Raw genomic sequence first — 21,986 nt, 5'->3', positions numbered from 1 at the left:
AATTTACTAGAGTAAATCTTTCTAGTAGAAGACTTATGAGAGGAGGACAGAATCTGTAGTACCTCTGGGGTAAGAAAACAAAAGTACGGATAACTCAGGAACTCCAATTTAAATATCCTGGGGTTTATTAGGCTCCAATAAAATCCACAGCAGCAAAAAATACAAACAGCACAGTCTGAACTCCACAAGCATAAACGCCCTTCAAAGTCACTGCGCAGTGACTTTGAAGGGCGTTTATGCTTGTGGAGTTCGGACTGTGCTGTTCGTATTTTTTGCTGCTGTGGATTTTATTGGAGCCTAATAAACCCCAGGATATTTAAATTGGAGTTCCTGAGTTATCCGTACTTTTGTTTTCTTGGTTTGGTTTCCACATTTGTTTTTCTGGTTACCTCTGGGGTAAGGTTATGCTGTCTGACTAAGGAAGGAAGTGGAGTAGCCAAGCAGCGAGTCAGAGTTCGGAGGGATGGACGAGTCTGTCCCGACTGATGAGTCAATAGGTCTGGAGCTGGGTCCAGGATCCAAGGCCCACCCACCGCATATTTCCGAAGGAAGGGGAACCAAACTTGATGGGGCCAGAGTGGTGCTATCAAAATCATGCTGCTTCCCGTGTAGATTGCCTTCTGAATCACTCTTGGCAAGAGAGGGACCGGAGGGAAGGCGTAGAGTGCCAATCGTGGACTAGAGCATCCCTGGGCGGCTCTCCTTGAGGAGAGATTAGAGTGAAATAAATTTCTGCACTTCGCATTGAAGGGACTGGCAAAGAGGTCGCAGCAGGGAAGACCCCACCTGGAGAATATCTGAGCCGCCACTTGATCGTACAGGGACCAGTCGTGAGGCATCAGAATAGCTCTGCTCAGCCTGTCTGCAATCACGTTGGACTTCCCCGGAATGTGCGTTGCCACTAGAAAGTGCTGGGAAGCGATAGCCCAGCTCCACACTCTCATGGCTTCCCTGCAAAGGGGATAGGACTTGGTTCCCCCCTGTTTGTTCATATACCAGGCAACAGACATTGTCGGAAAGAATTGCAATAGTTCCCTGGGGAAGAAAGCTGTGGAGTGCCTGCAACGTTAAAAGCACTGCTCTCATCTCCAGAACATTGATATGCAAGTGAGTCTCGTGATCTTGCCACATACCTTGAACCGTCCTGCCCAGGTAATGTCCACCCCACCCCATCTGGGAGGCGTCCATGGTTACCATGGCAATGGGGGACGGGGGGGGGGGGATGAACCATCTTCCTTAATTCAGATTGGAGGGGAGAAGCCACCAACGAAGATCTTGTCTGCATCTCTCCGTAATGAAAACCGGATGGGACAAGGGCAGATCCTGATATGACCACTGGGCCGAAAGGAGCCACTGAAGTATTCGCATGTGCAACTTGGCAAGAGGGACTAGAAGGATGGTAGCCGCCATTGTTCCCAACAACTGCAGAACTGTTCTGGCTTGAGCTTTTCTGCAGGGCAATAAGGCCATAACTTGAGCCTGTAACACCTTTATTCTGTCTAAGGGTAGGAATGCTCGCATCTCTACAGAGTCTAGCTCTGTGCCGATAAAGGCAACACGCTGTGATGGCAGCAATACAGATTTTGCCCAATTGAAGGTAATTCCTAACAGATGCCGCCATTTGAAAGTGGTTCTCATGGCTTGAAGAAGTAGAGGTCTGGTGGGGGAGGTGAGGAGCCAGTCGTCTAGGTAAGGAAACACCTGGAATCCTAGACGTCTCAAGTGAGCCGTCACCACTGCCAAACACTTGGTAAACACCCTGGGGGCTGTGGTGAGACCAAAGGGCAGGGCCTGGAATTGGAAATGACTGGCTCCCAGCCGGAAGCGTAAATGATGCCTGGAGGCCTCGTTTATCTAGATGTGATAATAGGCGTCCTTGAGATCTATGGAGCACATCCATACTCCTTTCTCCAGCAAGGGGAGAATTGATTGTAACGTGACCATTCGGAACTTGGACTTTTTCACAAAGCAGTTTAAACGGCTGAGATCCAGAATCGGTCTCAAGTCCCCTGTTCTTTTCGGCACCAAAAATAATCTCGAGTAAGTTCCTGATCCGATCTGGTCTGCGGGGACTGATTGGATGGCTCCTATTCTTATCAGCTTTGAGATTTCTAGTGCTGCTTGATCCAGTTGACTGGGTGGAATGTCCGGGATTCTTTTTGACGGTGGGGGAGAACAGATGAAGGGAATGGTATAACCTCAGGCGATGATTCGAAGCACCCATCGATCCTGAGTGATGGACTCCCAGGCCGGAAGATGCTCTGAAAAACGACCCCCGACTGGCTCCGGAGACGCACAGTCAGGTAATCCCTCAGGGATGCTGGAAGGAGGAGCCACGAAAGGATTCGCGGTTTCCTGTATTGCCTCTGGGGCGACGTCTTCTGGAGTAATTTCCCCCTCCTCTGCCTTGTGTTTGTGTATCATGTCTACCAAAGAAAAAGAACATAAGCTATCGGGCTTTAAAAAATGTGCAAAGTGTAGCTATAAAATGTCTTTGACAGACGGTGACACGATTTGCGTATACTGCCTTGGCGCCAAACACTTGCAAGAATCTTGCAGTGTCTGTCATGCTTTCTCTTCGAGAGTTTTGCAGGAGAGAAACTTATCCTGAAGGGTTTAATCAAACCCTCCTTTGAGGAAGCTGTTTCTCCTCCCTCTGAAAAGTCCAGGGCTAAGTCGAAAAAGAAGTCCCCGGCTCCGTCCTCTTCTTCAGAGCTGCCGGAGAAAAGATCCAGGTCGATGTCACCTTTCTTGGCTCCACTGGTCTCGGAGCTGTTGGCTATGGGGTCTAAAGCTGTGTCTCCTTCCTCGGCTCCATTGGTCTTGGAGTCGCAGGATTCAGGGTCGACAGCAGGGTCCACTGTCTCTGTTCCAGTGGTTTCGGAGCTGCAGGTAATACTTTCCATTTCGGAGCCGGCTTCTTCGGTTCCTCTGATTTCGGCGCCGAAGGAGGTTTCGGTGCTTCTCGAGCATGCTCCAAGTTAAACGCCGAGACACAAGATAGGGCAAAGGCCCTCTAACTACAACGGGCCTAGCCCGCCAAACAGAAGGATCACTCACACAACAGGAATAAACAATCCCACTCAAACAACAAGTCAATTACCACAACGTAGCTATGAAAATAGCTTTTGAATATAAATTTTCCTTAAGAAAACTGCTATGAGATATGAAAAAAAAATCACAAAGAGGGTACTTGGCCACAGCCAAGTTGAGAGCACGTCGACACTCCAAGAGTGGCAAACGAGAACTGGGGTTTTGGGCGTGGTGCATTCTGGGATATAGGGTTGGCCCAGCCAATGAGAGACTTTGTGCTACGTTTACAGTGTGGGTTCCATCAGTAAGCCAGTTAGCAACCCATTGGGTGATGTAGGGATTAATGCCCAGCTTAGTAAGTTTATGTACGATTCCAGAGTGGGGGATGGTGTCAAAGGCCTTGGCAAGGTCTAGATAGGTTGCGTGCATCACCTTACCCTTGTCAATGGCTCTGGAGACTGATTTGAAGAAGTCAATCAGGTTCGGGAAACGAGATCTGCCCCTCACGAACCCAAACTGGGTAGGGTCCAGTGTTTGAAAGTTGCCAATGTCTTAGTTACATGATAATACGCTCCATGGCCTTGCAGATAAGGCTAGTCAGACTGATGGGACGGTAGTTTCCAGGATCCAAGGTAGATCCCCCTTGTGGAGTGGGATAACTGCAGCTCTGCACCACTTCAGTGGGCATGAAACCTTAGGTGAGGCTATGATTAAACATGACACTTAGGTGAGGTGCCAGTTTATACCATAGTTCATGTAGTACACAGCCCGGGATGTCATCTGGTCCCATGGATGCTGTATTCTTAGCTTTGGAGAGTGCGTTTTTTTTTACCTGTGTGGCCGTTATTACCAGAATTTGGCAATCTTCCGGTACTGAGATGGGCCATTTAGGGGGTGAGAGGGGGTTGAAGTTGGCACAGAATCGATATGCCAGGATATTGGCAATATCCTTGGGATCAGTATATTTAATGCCATTCTGTTTTAGCTCAGAGCAGATCTGAGCATTGCCATGTACATTCTTGACAGTTATAGAATGCCTTGTGGTTGTCTTTGGAATCTTTGGCAATTTTATTTTCATAACTAGCTTTGAAGGATTTTATGAGGGATCTCAGTTTCTTACGGAGGCTGGTAAGGGAGTTTTTTGCATCCTGGGATTTTCCTCTTTTATGCAACAGTTTCTTCCTTTTTTTGTAAAGTTTGTTTATGGCAGGGGACCACCAGGTTGGCTTCCTTTTTTTGGAGGAGAGCATCTTGGTTCTATTTGGGATGGCACGATTCATGCATGAGTGGATGTGCTCGTACAGTGCTTTTGCGTAGGATTCAGCAGTTGAACTTTCAGTTCCCATCTGCATGGGTGTCATGAAGTTCGTCACTTCTGACTTCAGTAGCATGAAGTTGGCTTTGGAGAAGTTTTTTATGGAGGTTTCCTTACTGGGGGGTGGGATGTGGATGTTAAGGTTAATTAGCTTATGGTCAGACCTGACTAATGAGGGGTGACCACAGGTGTGGAGCACTGATTTCCCATGTTGGTAATGACCAGGTCTAGGATATTGGAGCCCCTGGTGGGACTATGGATTAGTTGATCCAGGGCATTGGAATTTATGAATTCCAAGAACCGTTGGGCAAATGTGTTGGTACATTGAGTAGTTTTCCCAGTTAATGGCAGGGTAGTTAAAAATCACCCAGTATTAGGGTGTTTGGTTCTATCTTAATATTTTCCAGTATGTTTAGAAAGGTGTAGTGAGAATTTTGGGGTATGGTGGGGGATCTGTAGCAAGCTACAATTTGGATTGCAGTCTTAACTAGTGTTAGTTGCACCTGGAGAATTTCAGACGCATTGTGTTGGGCAACTAGCCTGGTGGTGTGAATATCCTTGGTGAATATTGACACTCCTCCACTTTTGGTGCTTCGGCCCTGGTTTGGTGGCCAAAAAGTACGGTAAGAGTTGTAGCCTGGTATTGCAGGGGTGCTCTCTGGAGCCTTGAACCAGGTCTCAGTTACTGCACAGATATCGATGTTCTCTATTTTTAGGAGTGCATCGAGAGTGTGCACATTGAGGTTTAGACTTCTAGCATTGAGTAGCATTACCTTCAGATTTTGCATGCTTGTACCAGTTACGGTGGCGGTTTTGTCCTTTGAACATTGCCTAAAAAAGGCACTATAGGGGTGGCAGGAGCCTTAGCCAGTAACCCGAATCTCAGGGGCGACAGTAACCCGAATCTCAGGGGCGACAGGTGCAGACCATCACTGGCAAAGCATTGTGGTCTGTCGAAAATGTCATCCCAGGCAGACAGATACTGGATCCCCTTTGAATGACACCAGAAGCTTAGCCAGTTGAAGTCAATCATTTTGTCCTTATATTGTGGCATCACTCTGGGCGAAGGCAGGATGCTACTCAGGGCTAGGGTCATACCTGCCTGGGCCACATGATCCGAGAGCTCTTCCATGTCTCTTCATGCAGTCCAAGGAGGTAAGTCTCAAGTCATTCACTCCAACATGGACAATGACAGAGTCATATTTGTACTTCTTGTGGAGTGACTCGAGTGCATGCGTTGTGGCGGATCCTGGCACCAGACAGGCAGCAGACTGTAATTTTCTCCTTGTTCAACCTGGTGAGTGGGACATCAGTGTACCAGACTCTAGAGTCACCTATGACTAAAGTGTTAGGTACGTTGTCTTGCCTTAGGGGCTGTTGCTGGGTGGCACACTGGTGTTGTGAACTATGCGACACTTTGGTTGTGATTGATGTTAGTTTGCGTTTCAGCTTCAGAGGTCCTTGTTGCTTGGGCAGGTTACAGTTAAGGGCCTCTGCACATGTGGATTTAGTGTTGCTATATTTGGGTGTTGGTGGTGTGGGTTTAGAAGGGCTATGTATTGCTCGAGGTGTAGTGTGGGTGTTAACCTTCTCCTCTTGACTGTCTAGCACAATCTTGGGTGGAGAGAGCTTTGCTTCCATTTTGGCTATGTAAGTACATCTCTCTCAGGTTGTAGTGTTGGGTGGTAGGAGGAGAGGGTTGTCTGTGTACATGAGGCAATTGCTGCATTGCCCCAGTATGCCCAGATTCACCAGGTGGACAGGAGAAATCACCGGAAGCTGACCCTTGGACATGACTTGTTTGGTGCTTTTTGTTTTTGTAAAGTACAGGAGCCATTTTCCCTTACCTTAGCAAGGTACTTTGCAATTATAGGCTGTTTAGTGCCTACTATTAATTTCTCCTCATTAAAAAGGAGAGTGGAGTGCTTGTATCGGTTTAAGGCTTCCTATTGCTTTCCAGCAGTATTAGAGCAAGTGCTAGTCACAGGGATGCTTAAAGGTAAGATGAAAAAAATGCACACTGCAGTGTGCACCACAGAAGTTAGATGTGTAAGTAGGTAACTGATCTTTAGGGTGAGGCTAGGATTTGCACCTCTGTGGAAGAAATCACAGTATCACCACAGTCAACGCCTAAAGTCCATGAGATAAAAATGGTATTGCAGGAGTTTGAAGATAAGTTCACAGGGGAACCTGGGTGCATTGACTGCGCAGCACCATGTGGACACAGGACTCCAAAAACCTGTTAAGCAGGTTCCTTATAGACTACCTGAGAGAGTGAAGCAGACTCTCAAAGAAGAAATAAGGGAAATGCTAGAACTAGGGATAATTCAAGAGTCTTAACAGTCCTTTGGCACTAGCACTACTGGAAAAGCCCAAGAAGGATGGTATGAGGTGGAGTCTAGGATTACAAGCATATATGACCATACAGCATCGGAGTGAGGCTAATAATGCTCATGTAAATAGAATGCTCAGGAAAGGAGTGGGTTGATATTCCCAGGTAGACACATTTTCTCAAGCGTTGGTTTTCTAGGGTCACTTGAAAGCCATGCTTGAGTCACTGGGGGGGGGGTGTAAAGAAACTGAAAACAGTCATCTGTGTTAGCATGTCTGGCAGGAGATTTGTGGAGATTCTTAGAGCAACTTCTATTTGTACGCCAGAATGCCAGACACTGGAAATGTAATTTTTAAAATGCTGAGTATTTTCCTGTTTAAACAGAGAGCTTAAAGAATCTGTCACTGCTTTGATAGTTTTAACTGTGCATGCTTGCATGCTTAAAAAGGACATTCTAAAGTACAAACTGTGGAGAATCAGATGAGCATTATGTGATGTCAAAGGAATGTTCCTTCTAATGGACTGTAAACAGCTGACTGATGTAAAGAGAATCTTGTTTGCAGACAGTTATATTTTGAAATTAGACTGTTGAGACTGCTGAAGACAATTGACACTGTAAAGCGGAGTAGGTTGTCAAGTACTGAGTAGTCATAGGACACCAAGAAAACCGTAAATAACCCAAGTGTGATGACTGCAGCAGTGTAACACGATGAACATCTTATTGTTAAGAGTGGAAAAGAATGGACCATCTTTGAGCAGCTCAGGGACTGTATTTAGTTAGATCAGGAAAGCTACTGATAGATTTTTTTCTTGGACAGATTCCTACCCTGCAGTTTGATTTGACTTTCTGGTGACTGAATTTTAATGTTTGAGAGTTATTGCTTTGCAATTTTGTAATCAGTTTTGCTTCTTAATTTTATTTTTCATTATTTCATATTATGGCTGGAAACCAGCATTTTTCTTTAGAGATTAGGGAATGCTTCTACCTGTTTGATACAAACCACTTCACCCTGAGACCTGGCTGTTCTGGTCCCAGCCATCATTTACTCTGATAATTAGACACTCAATGCATGAAGACCATCTGATTGGTGGCAGAGTTTCTGTATTTTGGGAAAGAGAGAGCTGGAAATATGTGTCAGGCTTTCTCAGAAGTGTCTGGATATGTGAGACTGAGGGCGAGTGTATGAGAGGTCTTAAACTGGGGAAACTTTGCTTTGAAGTGTGTAATAAAAATATAGGTTCATGCTAGGCTATCTGCCCTAGGGCATTTATAAGCCTAGCCAGAGTGCGTTTGGCTTTCGCCACCCATTTGAAATTAATTTTGCTATGCCCTTTTTCGAGGTTAGTATACTGTGCCTCTGTCTAACAGTGACACAGAAGTGATACCCGGGGTAAACCTACGATCTCCCATCCACTCATCAAGATTCCTCTTGAAGAGAGTCAATGAGGGACTCTGCCTAACCTGGACTGGGATTTTATTCCAGAGTGAAGGGAGCCTCTGGGTTATGAATCTGTCCCTCCAGCATGTCCTATTTCAGTGCTGAGGTTTCAAGACTCTCGAGCACGTAGCTCAATGGAATTTGGATTTTGAGGTGCAGCATGTCCATTAATTCTGGGTTGGACATGGCTTTACACGTCAGGCACAGATCGCCTCTGAGCAGGCAGTATGCCACTGAGTAGAGCTGGAGTTTCTTTAACCGGGCAGCATATGGCATCTGTTTGAGCCCTTTGATCCTCTTGGCGAGGTACTTTTGGGGTCTTTCCAGTTGCTGCAGGTGTCTGGTAAGGTACATCCCAAAAGGGGCATTGTACTTAATTATGGGCCTGATGAGGCATGAGTAAAGAGGCACGATGACCTCCCCTGATCTAGATGTGAATCCCTTCATGATTAGGTGGGCTATATAAAATGTTTTTCTAACCACTTTGGCCACGTGGTTGTCAAATGAGAGATTGCTATCAACTTGGGTCCCCAGGTCCCTAATTACTTCTTCTGTACTTAATGTTTTACCACCTATGTGGTAATTTGTGAGCACTTTGTTTTTTCCAAAGGGAATGACTATACACTTTTTGGCGTTTAGCTCGAGGCCATTGCTCTGGCACCAGTTGTCTGTTTCTATGAGGCCCTTTTGGAGGATGCTTGTGTTGGCTGGAGTCTCGATTATGGCGCCCAGTTTGCAGTCATCTGCGAACTTGGTCAGCCACAGTCCTTTCGTATTGGCCTGTACCTCCGAGAAATATATACCGAACAAGAGAGGTCCCAGGACTGAGCCTTGTGGGATGCCACTTGTAACTGGTTTGGAGTCTGACATGGCTCCAGCAATTCTAACCATGTGGGTTCTGTCCTTGAGCCAGTTTGCAACCCATTTAGTGACATAGGGGTTTATATTTAAGCTGGTGAGCTTATCTATAATGCCCGAGTGGGGTATTGTATTGAAGGCTTTTGCAAGGTCCAGGTAGGCTGTGTGGACCACCTTCCCCTCGTCAATGGCCTTGGTGACTGTTTCAAAGAAATCAACCAAGTTTAAGAGGCGGGATCTGCCCTTAAAGCCAAACTGGGTAGGATCTAGTGTCTGTAGGTCCCCAATATCTTTATTTATGAGGTCCATGATGATCCTTTCCATAGCTTTGCAGACCAAGCTAGTCAGGCTTATGGGGCGATAGTTTCCAGGAGCCGTTGAGGAACCACCTTTGTGGAGAGGGACCACTGTTGCTGCACGCCACTCTTTGGCTACATATCCTGCAGTAAGGCTGAGATTGAACTGTAGTTTTACGTTTGGTTTTAGCTTTTCTTGGAGTTCATGTAGGACGCAGCCCAGGACATCATCTGGTCCCATTGATGCTGTGTTTTTTGCTTTGGAGAGGGCGGCTCTTACCTGAGCATCTGAGATGTCAGGGGGGCAACACTATGCTGGGATAGATATATGCCCTTTTGGTGGGGGGGGGGGTTGCCAACATCCTAGCTGACAGGTTTAGCGCAATGTCTGTGGGTTCGGTGTATTTTGTGTCATTTTGGACTAATTTTGAGCATATCTGGGAATTCTCACCCAGGTTCCTAATATGACTAAAGAAAGCCTTGTGATTATCCTTAGTGTCCTGTGCAATTTTTCTCTCGAAGCTGTCCTTAGACGATTTTATGAGTGCCCGTAGTTTTTTGCTAATACTGATCAGAGATGCCTTCTCTTTTTGGGATTTTGCTCCATCATGTAGTAGCTTCCTCCTTCTATTGTATAGTTTGTTTATGGCTGGGATCCACCATACAGGACGTCTGCCTTTGGAGGATTGGGTCTTGGTTTTATTTGGGATTGCATGATCCATGCATTCCTGAAGGTGTTCACAGAATGTGTTTATAAAGGATTCTGCGGTCTGGGCCGTATTTTCCACAGGCCCGGGGGCTTTGAAGGATTCCACCTTGGTTTTGAGGAGTGTGAAATTTGCTTTAGAGAAGTTTTTCACTGATTTTCTGGGCAGGGGGTGTGGTCGGTATGTAAATATTCAGTGAGATTAGTTTATGGTCTGATCTTACCAGTGAGGGATACACTTCTGGTCTGGAGCAGGGAGTCCCCATGTTGGTGATGCTCAGGTCCAGTATGTTTTCCCCTCTTGTGGGAGTGGCAACAAGTTGTTCCATAGCATTTGAGTTTATAAATTCTAGGAACCTTTGGGCTAGGGTGTTGGAGCTAGAGTAATGCTCCCAGTCTATGTTTGGGTAGTTGAAGTCACCCAATATAATGGTGTTTGGAGAGACCTTCATATTTTCCAGTGTTATCAGGAAGGCCGAGTGGGGTTCCTGGGTTTGGGAGGGTGGTCTGTAGCAGTCTATAAACTGGAAGGCAGTTTTACCCAGTTAGTTTCACACTGATAGTCTCTGATGCTTCGTGCTGTGCCACCAACCTGGAGGTGTGGGTATCTTTGACGAGTTTTGGGGCCGAAAAGCATGGTATGAGGTATAACCTGGTAGTGCTGGGGTGCTCTCGGGAGCCTTGAACCAGGTTTCTGTTACTGCACAGATATCGATGTTCTCCATGCTAAGGAGAGTTTCGAGTGCGTGCATCTTGAGGTTTAGACTTCTGGCGTTGAGTAGAAATTACTCAGTTTCTTATCCCTTGTGATACCTATGAAGGTGGGTTTGTCTTTTGAGCCTTGCCTAAAAAAGGCACTACGGGGTTAGCAAGAGCCCTTGCCAATATCCGAAAGCCCAGGGGTGACAGGTGCAAGCCGTCCCTAGCGAAGCATCGTGGCTTGTCGAGCATGTCATCCCAGGCTGACAGGCATTGGATCCCCTTTGAATGACACCAATACTTAAGCCAATTGTTGAAATTGATCATCTTGTCTTCATATTGTGGCATCATTCTTGGTGAGGGTAAGATGCTACTCAAGGTCAGGGTCATACCGGCCTGGGCTACATGCTCAGAGAGCTCCTGGGCTACATGCTCAGAGAGCTCCTCTATGTCCCTGTATATCTGGGTGGACAGCAGTATCTCACCATTTAGGCTATTTACAGAGTTGGGCATGGTATGAAGCATTATCTGGAGCATCCCCTGTCCTTAAAGGACAGGGATAAAGGGACCTGGAAATGTTGAGTATACAAGTATTGTTACATATTCTTGAGGGGACATTTGTCACTGTAGGCGAGTTCCAGATTAGAATCCATTTGGCCAACGGGAATTGTAATAGCAAGGGTTTAGCCTACCCGAGTATTTGTTTAGGTTGCCAAGGATTTTACATGGGAAAAACAGAGCGTGTTCTCCATAAGCATATTTACGAGCATTTATATGCCATAGAAACCAAGAACCCCAATAACTCCCTATTCAAAACACACACTGACTTGTACAGGGCAAGCTAGTTTTAAGTTCAGGATTTTGGAAAATGTGTTGAGAGACCCCAGTGGTGGGGATTGGGGTAATAGAATTAGTAACAGTGAAATCTGATGGCAGCTTAAATTAGGAGCCATGTACCCACCAGGAATGAACGAACATTTTTCTTTAGCGCCTATTTTAAAAGATAAAGCACGTATACTTTGACTCTTGCTGCACATTTTGTAAGGCTTTTGTATGTTTTAATACGTTTTAAACAATAGTATTAAGCAATATAAATGTATGTTGCAAGGTTTACTACATATGTAATTAATTGATTCAATTATACTGGGTGTGTGTGTTTTTTTTTTTTTTTAAATTAAAAGGTGATTATGGAACGGTTATTTAAACAGCCGAAATGGTGAGACACTTTGGTTTGAAAAAGTCCACGTTTTAAGTGCACGAAAGCACTTACCATTTGGAACTGTTTTTGCTTGACTTATTTTGCTGCTATTAATATTGCTGCTATTGTGCTCTTGGCTGTTCAACAAGCCATTTTATGAACTTCTAGTAACTTCGGTGAATAAATTGAGTGGAAAATTGCATTTACATTCTTATGACTGCTAGCAATATACAACTGAAGGGATGTGGTAAAGCCTCCACCATTACCCTTTTATTATACATTAATCCATTGCTAGCACTGGTGAAGCAGTGCTAATCAGTATAAATGTCAAGTTAAAGTTATTTACGACAAAGATTAGTTCTGATTAACGCTTTACTAGGTTATGCTGTGCCACAAACACACACAAACTATTTTAGACTGGAAGGCTTCCCAGCACCTTCAAACCACTTTTATCACTCCAGGTACATGTTGTCATTAGGTCTACAGCAATAGCTAGCCCTTATGGTAGACATGGCTATCCTCAATGAGAGAGGGGGTGGGGAGAGACTTTGTTGGTGAGAATTGGAAAGTTTTTCACCAGGGAATCAAGAAATTTCTCACCCAGCATGGGTTAATGCAAACAAACTGTAGTCTTCCTCGTTTCAGAAGGATGCAATAATGTGTGGAAACAAGGAATGGAATTTGAGAGAAGATGGTGTTTTCAGCAGGAGTGGTAAAAAGGATGATTTGTTACAGTACTCCACTTCTAGAAAAAAATAAAATAAAATAAGAGGTGCCTCCTGAACCAACTCAGAGACAAGACTGGGGAAGTGGCTTAGTTTTCAATACCACACTTTGCCAGCTATGGCAAGAGCCCAACTGGCATGCATACTCTCTCAAAAAGAAACTTGACCGTCTAGTTGCATGTTTCAACACATGATGAAACAACTACTGGTTCAAGTTGGATAAGACATGGAAGTAGCTTTTCCATGGCCTTGATGCCAGAATTAATGTAGCAACAAGGTTGAGAACACTGCCTCAGCAGCACACAGTAGGGGGCCATATGGTTGATAGAGAATGTTCATTACATTAGGCCCAACAAGAATGGTTTGTGCTCACATGGTGACACTACATCAAATGGCGAGTCAGTGCAGTGCAACACTACTTGCTATCAAGCTCAGATAATCTCATCTTGGACCTTCCAGTGTGTTCTTACCAGGGCTGTTTTTCTGTATTCCTGTGTCCTACCCTCAGGCAGAATAGACCACCAAAGTGTATTGCAAATCCATCCTGTAAAGGCAGTCTTCCAAAAAAGGACTGGGAAGGAAGTCTCCTAGTTCACAAGCACCCTCCAAAAGGTCCCCAATCAAGGAAGTACTCACTATAGAAGACTCCCACAAAGGGGTAACAGAAGCCATTCATCTACATGCAAGATCATATGAAGTTTAAAAAGCCATTTGCTACAATGACAAATGCTCTAGCATTTGCAGGAGTCCAGCCACCAGAATTCTGTATTGAAAGTAGCTTTCATCCAGAAAACTGCTTACGTGAATCAGACAAATCCAACACCTCCATCAAGTTACTCTGGGGCAACAGAGGCATGTCCTTTGAGAATAATTTGCCATAAAAATTTCTGCACAATTTACCTAAAGTCAGTGAAGTGCACAATAGGATGCAGCATTCAGAACCATTCTTGTTATACAGAAAAATAGGGTTCTTATGATCCCTTGGAAAAAATATGTACCTATCCCAAAATTTCGGGACAGAAGGCCTGGTCAAGCGTAGCCCTTCTCAGGACAGCACAATGTTCAAATATGTAGCCATCCACAGTCATGATGAGAACCAAATGGTCCTTTGTGAAGGACCTCAACACAAGTGAACACAATTCATGAACCAGTAGTACTGCCCCCAGAGATGCACCCCAGAACTATAGGCAGAAGGTACAATTGTGCAAAATTTTACTGTAACAGAAGATGTCCTTCCCTTCACTGTTGCAGTATTCTTTACTAATGGAATCCCCTGCCAAGAGCAGCCTAACATCTGGTCAGTATAGCAAAGCCTTAGATTTTCTAGTGTCATACATCACGCGTATGCTCCCCGCTCCCAGCACAGGGCATAAAGGTGATGAGGGAGCAAATACTGCAACAGTAAAGAGAAGGACATCTACTGTTATGGTAAGATTTTACACAACTGTACTATGTCCTTCCATATCATGGTTATAATGTTCTTTACTAAAAAGAGAGTAGAAAAGCTAAACAGGAAACTTGGGTGGAGGAAGGCCCACTAGGGCCCTCAAGAAATCCATGCACGACAGCCCTGCCACAGCCAGCTCTAGTCCTGGAAACCACACCCAGTTTGTAAAGGCATGGACAGAAGCCCAAGTAACAGCCTCAAGGATGGAACTGGCATCCAATCCTTTGTAAAATGCACCAAGAAGCCACAGCCCTGGTAGAATGAGCCTTAATCAAAGGAGCCTTTACAAAAAGAGAAAGTCTTTTCCCATGAAAAGAAAAATAAGAAATGGCCTTAGATCCATGAATAAATTGACTTGCTTAGATACAGACAAACCTAAAGATCTAGGATAAAAAAAAAACAAAAAAAAAAATAGGAGAAAGAGTTGCTTAGACTTACAATTGTCTTAACCTCATCTAAATAATATATGATCTCCCTATGCAAATCCAAGGTGTGAAGAATCTTTTCACTGGCAGACTGTTGAGAAGGAAAAGTACACAAATTAACAGACTAAATTAAGAGAATTCATTAACCACCTTGTGCATAATAAATTAGTATGAAGAGACACTTTGTCCCTATGTAAAGCCAAAAAACAAGGAACAGCCTTAAGGGCCTAAAGCTCAGACACTCTCCTAGCTGAGGTAAGGGCCAAAAGAACGGTCTTCCATGTACAATGCTGCAAGTAAAAGTAATCTGAAGCTACAGGCTCAAAAGGAGCCCAAGTCAATTTTTCAAGCACAAAATTAGTCTCAGGAAGGAGGAACAGGCTTCCTGGGAGGTTCAATATGAAGGACGCCTTTAAGAAATTGGAAACTGTTTGTTTGACCTCAAACCTAAAGGCAAAAAAAAGGGGGGGGTCAAAGGCAGACAAGTAGAAATAGGTGAAAGGTGAGCTTTAACTGAAGAGTATGCCAACCCAGGATGCAGCAATTCACACAAGAGAAGCTCCACAGAAAGTCGATCCTAATTACGAGCAAGTCACCACAGAAAATCTCTTCCATACACGCACAAGATTTTTCTGACCTCCTACAGAACCTGAAGCATGCCCTCAGAAAAAAAGGTGCCTAAAAGGGATCAAAACCATATCACCCAGTGTCAATTGGAGAGTGGACAATTGAAGACGGATGAGACCATTTGTCTTGAGTGAGTAGTTCCACCTTGGTAACGTGGTGATTTGCCCTTGGCTACATGTAGTAGAAACCAATGCTATTTGGGCCAAAAGGGAGTCACCAGCAAGATTTTGGGGGAGTACTGCTTTATATTGAGGACCATCCTCAATACAAGAGGAAGGAGAGGGAAGGCATAAAAAAAACAACCCCCCCCCCCTTTTTTTTGTACAAGGCAGGGCCACCCTCCTTCCATGCCAGAGGACTGGGGACTCTAGCACAAGAGGAAGCAGTCTGTTCAGAGGGAAGGCAAAAAGATGAAGAGTACCAAACTGGTGGACAATGTCCAAAAACACATCTGAAGCATCCACTCATCAGCCTACATTACTGACCTGCTCAGCAAGTCTGCCACAGTCTTTTCTTCTGAAAGAATATAAACAGCCTGAAAGGGTTACCAAACAATGGAAAAACCAGATTCCAAACCTGAAGACCTAGTTTGCACAGGTGGCAAGACCCACAGGTCTCAACTGTCCAGATTTTCACATGAAAAGTTTTGTCTTCCTCATAAAATTTGTTGTTTCCTAGCAAATCATTGGGAAGATCAAATGAGTGGTCAAAAATAATGACATGCACTTGAGTTTTAAACGTCATAAACTTCAGAAAATGCATGTTAACACAAATCTTTATTTTAATGACTTTATAAGCTTACTAGAGCAATATCTAAAATGTGTCCCTATTTTTCAGCCTTTGTCCCCCATAATTTTTGGCTTTGTCTGGAATTCTTGCACGAGAGGTATGGCAGTGCCCCCCCTGTTTGATATACCATATCATTGTAGTACTGTCTATAAAGATTTTGAGATGCCCTGGAAGAATGGAAAGCCTGAAGAATCAGAATTAGTATAAGGGGTTAAGGTGGGATGAAATGCTCATGGAGAGTGCCCTCTTTTTTTTTTTTTTGCAAATCACTTTCAATTTCTCACCTGCAGTTTTGGTATCTGTGTTCAGTGTAATGTCAGAAAGGCTTTATTTCAAAGACTCTTGGTCAGATACAAGAGAATATACTGCATCTATTTTAAGGAAAAGGATACAATACAGCTCAATGACATTCAGCCCCAAGAAACCTCAAGCCGCTAAACCAGAGTGATAATTAGCCCACTTCAAAATTAATACGGTCAGAATGAAAAACAGTTAAACAAGTCACCCTTCATAAGAAATTCTGTTTTCAGGTACATGCCACAAAGTCTGCAATTAGTTTGCTTTTATACCTTCATCAGGAAGGGTCTATGTTGCATACGACAGCTTACACAGTACCGGACCTGCTCTATGCAGTGCACAATGACTATTGCTGTGTCTAACAGACTATAGAAATATTCAACTTTTGGTATTACACTCATACAAGCATAATACGGCCATATGTATTTACTTATTTAAATGTTAAGATCACAGCATGGAGTTGCTTAAGGCATTCCATAATGACTTCAGACCAATGCTATGGAATGCAGACATGGAAGACATTCTAGCACCCCAGAAACTAGGAGAAAAACAAAATCAGGTTTTCAATACTTAATCTTTGCTCGTCAACCATATATGTATACTCTGCCCTTGTACATCTTTTACCATAATTCTTTTTACTTAAAGTACTTATTTTGGGAGAGACTGGCCACAGTTAAGTAGGTTAACCTGAGAGTTTATAACTACATTCCAAAAATAGTTATTTCATAGGTTCACAGGTGTGTACTTGGCCAACGGCCCTAGAGCCTTTACAAGCCTAACCCACAGAAGTGTCCCGGCATCATGCCACAGTTAGTACCTAGGTGCCTCTTATCAAGTATAGCCACTGGAGTGATCCCCAAAGTGAACTTTCTATTTCCCATCCACTCAAGATTTCTCTTGAAAAGGGCCAGTGAGGTACTCTGCTCGACATGTATGGGAAGTCTATTCCAGAGCATAGGCAATCTCTGGGTTATGAACCTGTCCCTCCATAGCATGTTCTGTTGATTGTGATAACGAGGTGGAGGTCCTTGGAGCGTGTGGTACGGAGGGATTAGGATTTCTTTAGGTGCAACATTTCCAACACGGCTGGATCAGACATGGCTTTGTAAGTCAAGCAAAGATCACCTCTTAACAGACAATATGAAACACAGAAAAGCTGGATTTTTTTTTTTGAGTCTGTCCATGTAGGGCATGTGTTTAAGGCCTAGGATCCTCTTCATGAGGTACTTTTGTGGCCTTTCCAGCTGTTGCAGGTGTTTAGTGAGGTACATGTCAAATGGGGCATTATACTCAGATTGGTCTAATGAGGGAAGAGTAGAGAGATCAGGACCTCTTTATTCCTGGATGCAAACTTCTTGGTAATGAGATGTGCCACACAGGACTTTGACCACAGTGGCAATGTGATTGTCGAAGGAGACGTTGCTGTCAACCTGTGACCCTAGATCTCTTATAAACGCCTTCAGTGTTCAGTGGGCTACCATCAAAGTAGTTAATTAGTGGGAACAGTTTTTTTTCCCCAAAGGGAATGACTATGCATTTTTTGTCATTAAGCTTAAGGCTATGATTTCGACACCAGTTGTTGGTCTCAGTGAGGCCTTTCTGTAGGACATCTACATCACTTGGGAGTTAATAATGGCCCCCACCTTACATCATCAGCAAACTTGGTTAGCCAGAGTCCCTCCGTGTTGGCCTAGACTTCTGAGAAGATGCCAAACAGGAGAGGACCCAGGACAGATCCCTGTGGGACTCCATTCGTGACTGGTCAGTAGTCTGACTTGGAGTCTGCTACTTTCACACTGTGGGTTCTGTGAGCCAATTTGCAACCCACCCAGTAATATAGGGGTTGCTGCCTAGTTTGGCGGGTCTGTCAATTTCCAAGTGGGGAATGGTATCAAAGGCCTTGGCCAGACAAAGGTAGGCTGTATGAGCTTTCCTTGCCCTCATCCACAACTCTGGTGGTGACTGAAAGAAGTCAACCAGGTTGAGCAGGCATGATCTACCCTTCAAAAATTGAGCAGACATGATCTACCCTTCACAAAACCAAATTGCGTGGAATCCAGAGTTTGGAGATTTCCTATATCCTTGTCAATTAGGTTCATGATGATGCGCTCCATAGCCTTACATATCAGACTCATCAGGCTAATGGGGCGATAATTCCCAGGGTCTGTAGTTGCTCCTCCTTTATGGAGAGGAATTACTGTAGCAGTGCGCCATTCTGTAGGGACAAAGCCTGAGGTGAGGCTATGACTGAACAGTGCACACAGATGTGGTGCCAGTTCACTTTGTAGTTCATGCAGAACACAGCCAGGGATATTGTCAGGTCCCATGGAAGCTGTATTCTTGGCCTTGGACAATGCAGCTTTAACCTGTGCTGCAGTAATGCTAGGTGCCTGGCATTCTTCCGGTGTTGTAATTCGTCCTTTAGACGTGGAGAGGGAGTAAAGCTGGCACTGAATCTGTTGGCCAGTATGTTGGCAATATCTGTTGGCTCAGTATAAGAGGTCAAATTGTGCAGTAACTCCGAGCAAATCTGGGTATTGCCATGGAGATTCTTGATACAACTGTAGAAGGCTTTGTGGTTGTTTTTAGTGTCTGCTGCAATTCTGCCTTCATAGCTATCTTTAGAGGTTTTGATGAGGGATCTCAATTTTTTGTTGAGGCTAATAAGGGAGTTTTGCCAGTCTTGGGACTTCGCCTTTTTCTGCAGCAGTTTCTTCCTTCTGTTGTACAGTTTAAATGGCAGGGGACCGCCAGATTGGCTTCCTTTCTTTGGAGGAGAGCGTCTTTGTTCTGTTGGGTATGGCTAGTTCATGCATTTATGTACATGTTCGTACAGTGCAATGGTGTACGATTCGGTAGTCATGCACCTATTTTCCATTTGTATGGGTGCCGTGAAATTAGCCACCTCTGTTTTTAGGAGCCCAAAGTCAGCTTTGGAGAAGTTTTTCATGGTGGTTACCTTTGCTGGTGTGGATGAGATGTGGATTTCCATGGTAATTAGTTAGTTTGTGGTCGGAATATACTATTAATGCCGAACAACTGTTGCCCGTGTTAGTAGTAACAAGGTCAAGGATGTTGCTTCCTCTAGTGGAGGTAAGAATGAGCTGGTCCAGCGCACTGGAATTAATGAATTCTACGAAGCACTGGGCAAGTGTATTGATGCATGAATAGTTTTCCCAGTTGATGGAGGGGTTGTTCAAGTCACCCAGTATGAGAGTACTGGGTTGGACCCTAATAGTTTCCAGGGTGCTTAGGAACAGGGAATGAGAGTCTTGGGACATGGTTTGGGACCTATAGCAGGCTATAACTTGAATCGCCATCTTACCCACTGTTAGTTATACCTTAAACATCTCCGATGCGTTATGCTGGGCTACTAGCCTGGAGGTGTGCATATCCTTTATGAATACAGAGACGCCATCACCTTTGGAGCTTTGGTCCATTTTCTAGGGCTGAAAGGTGTGGAGGTACAGCCTGGTAGCACAGGGGTGCTTTCTGCTGCTTTAAACCATATCTCCATTACAGCACAAATATCGATTTTTTCCATTTTGAGGAGTGCTTCGAGCAAGTGCATCTTAAGATTTAGACTTCTAGCGTTGAGCAGCATGACCTTCAGATTCCATTTATTTATAGCTGTTACAGTGGTAATTTGGCCTTTGGAACACCGCCTAAAAAGGCACTATAGGGGTGGCAAGAGTCTTAGCCAGTATCCAGAAACCTTGGGGTGACGGATTCAGGCCATCTCTGACAAAGCATTGAGGGTCAGTCAATCATGTCATCCCAAGCAGACAAATGCTGGATCCCCTTAGAATGACACCAGAAACTTAGCCAATTGCTAAAGTCAATCATTTTCTGCTTGTACTGCAGTATCATTCTGGGCGACAGTAACTCTTCCTCCTGAACCAACAGAGACCTTAGTAAATCAAAGGATTACTTGGAAGGTAGAATTTCACTTGTTAACCAAGTGTTTGCACTTTGGAATAATACATAGTTTCCGGTCCAAAAAGGAAGTACTTGCTTAGCAGCAACAGTCAAAGGGTTAACTTAGCCATGCTTTGCATCTTTAGTCTGACCACTTGCAAAGGCAATGCAAGTTTCCTGTGGTGGTGGTAAACAATGCTCATTTCCTACACTTCAACTGAGATCACTCGGCAAACTACTAAAGCAAGAAAAAAAAACAAACCCAGAAGTTAGCATATTTACAAAATTGACTCTGCAGCCTACTTCCTACTCACCTCACAAGACTGAACCCATGTCGGTCCATATCCATTTTATCTTCTGGAACATCACGTGCAAGAATTCCTAGGAGGTAGGAAAAAAAAAAAAAAAAAAAGTTTCACACTGGAGCACTGAATATGCTAGTCTCCTTTTTGCTTAAGTGTTGGATATTACAACATCTGCCACATGGAACAGGATTAAAGTACAGACATTACAAGCATTTTTTGACCCACCCTCAAAAGCACCACCCCCCTGGGCACTGTACCTTGCATCTAAATGAACCATTGATTCTTCCAAGGGGAGAAGCTAAGACCATTCATTCCCCAACAAGAATGAAGAGTTTCAGCCCATTACACCCACCACAGGAGGGGGCAGTCAGGTATTGGGGACAAAGGCATCCTCTGTTCACGCCAACCCCTCTCCAACATATGACCTTTCTCACAAGTGGCAGTGGCTCACTAACGCCCAGCCATTCCAACCCAGCAGCTGCTCCCGCAATCCAACACCTCTGCTGGATCAACAGTGCAGTGTGGTATAAGGTATAGTCTTCCCAGCGTGGGAGGTCTATATTAGCTGCTCAACCTCACCTACTCTGCCCCAATCTATCATCCAAAGAAACAAATCAAATTCAAGTAGTCTGTCAGAATCAGGGCTTTATAATTCTATGCCACAAAGCTGGGGTAAGACACTGAGAATTGCAAATTCCCCTCTGTTCAACAGCATGGAACGGGTCTCCTTATTCTATTTTCAACAGTTAGAGCTCTATGATAACAGCCTAACAAACTGAAATTGTGGACAAACCATCAGCCTAGATTTCAGCAACTTTGTAGCAAAAACATTCGGTAAATCTTTGCAACTAAACAGCCAGCTTTTTAACATCTACCATTCAGGCCACTACATCTACTAGGGTCACAGTGGAGAACAGCCTATTCTGACATTCAATTGTTGAAAAACAAAAATAAATCCTTACCCTAGATGGGGTGCCCAAGAACATCCATCATCAATTAGCATATGGCAAGTTCTTAACAGTGGAAGGAAATGTCATATGGCTATAACCCACAGACACAGAAAGGGCATTCAGATTCCACGCAGAAGGTACACAAGCCATGATCCAAAAAAAAAAAAAAAAAGTGCTGCAATGGAGAGATCAAGCTGTCAGAGTAGTGATACAAGTACCTGAAATATCCTTTCCTCTTATGTTGCTCAAGGAGATGCATGCTCAACTATATACATGTTTGAGTACTCTGATCTTTGCTGGAGTATATGTGGCATGGTTAATTATGACAGAGGTTGATGTCAGAGGACCCAATTCAACATCAAGAGCTTTTGCACATCCTTTGTGCAGGGACACCAGACTGCACTTATCAGGACACACAGTACTAAGCAGCACAGGTGCCTTGCCACTTTCAATTGTTTAGGTGACTGAAGTGGTCTAGCTCCTCTTTAAAGATGACTAAAAACTGTCCAAACAGAGGCACAGAAGTAGCAAAGAGGTAGTCTCAAGACTAAAACCTCTGGGGGAGCAGAGGGGATGCAACTGTGTCTGAAATGTTAGAAAGGGGGAGAGAGAAAAAGCCTAGACTAG

The 21,986-nt window shown here is 44.3% G+C and overlaps 1 protein-coding gene across 1 annotated transcript in view; it reads right to left on the bottom strand.

Annotated features, from left to right (window-relative positions):
* The window catches only part of ATIC (5-aminoimidazole-4-carboxamide ribonucleotide formyltransferase/IMP cyclohydrolase), a 1,003,526-nt gene that overhangs the window by 906,287 nt on the left and 75,253 nt on the right, over positions 1–21,986 (bottom strand). The window contains exon 4 of the mRNA XM_044075723.1: positions 20,419–20,485. Within this exon, the coding sequence (XP_043931658.1) occupies positions 20,419–20,485 (67 nt within the window). The remainder of the gene's footprint in view (positions 1–20,418; positions 20,486–21,986) is intronic.

Source organism: Protopterus annectens, chromosome 6.part1 (genome assembly GCF_019279795.1).
Source record: "Protopterus annectens isolate FY-2018-M chromosome 6.part1, PAN1.0, whole genome shotgun sequence".
In the NCBI taxonomy this organism is placed as follows: domain Eukaryota; kingdom Metazoa; phylum Chordata; order Ceratodontiformes; family Protopteridae; genus Protopterus; species Protopterus annectens.
The sequence above is the reverse complement of the archived record's forward strand: the minus strand, read 5'-3'. Positions and strand labels throughout refer to the sequence as shown.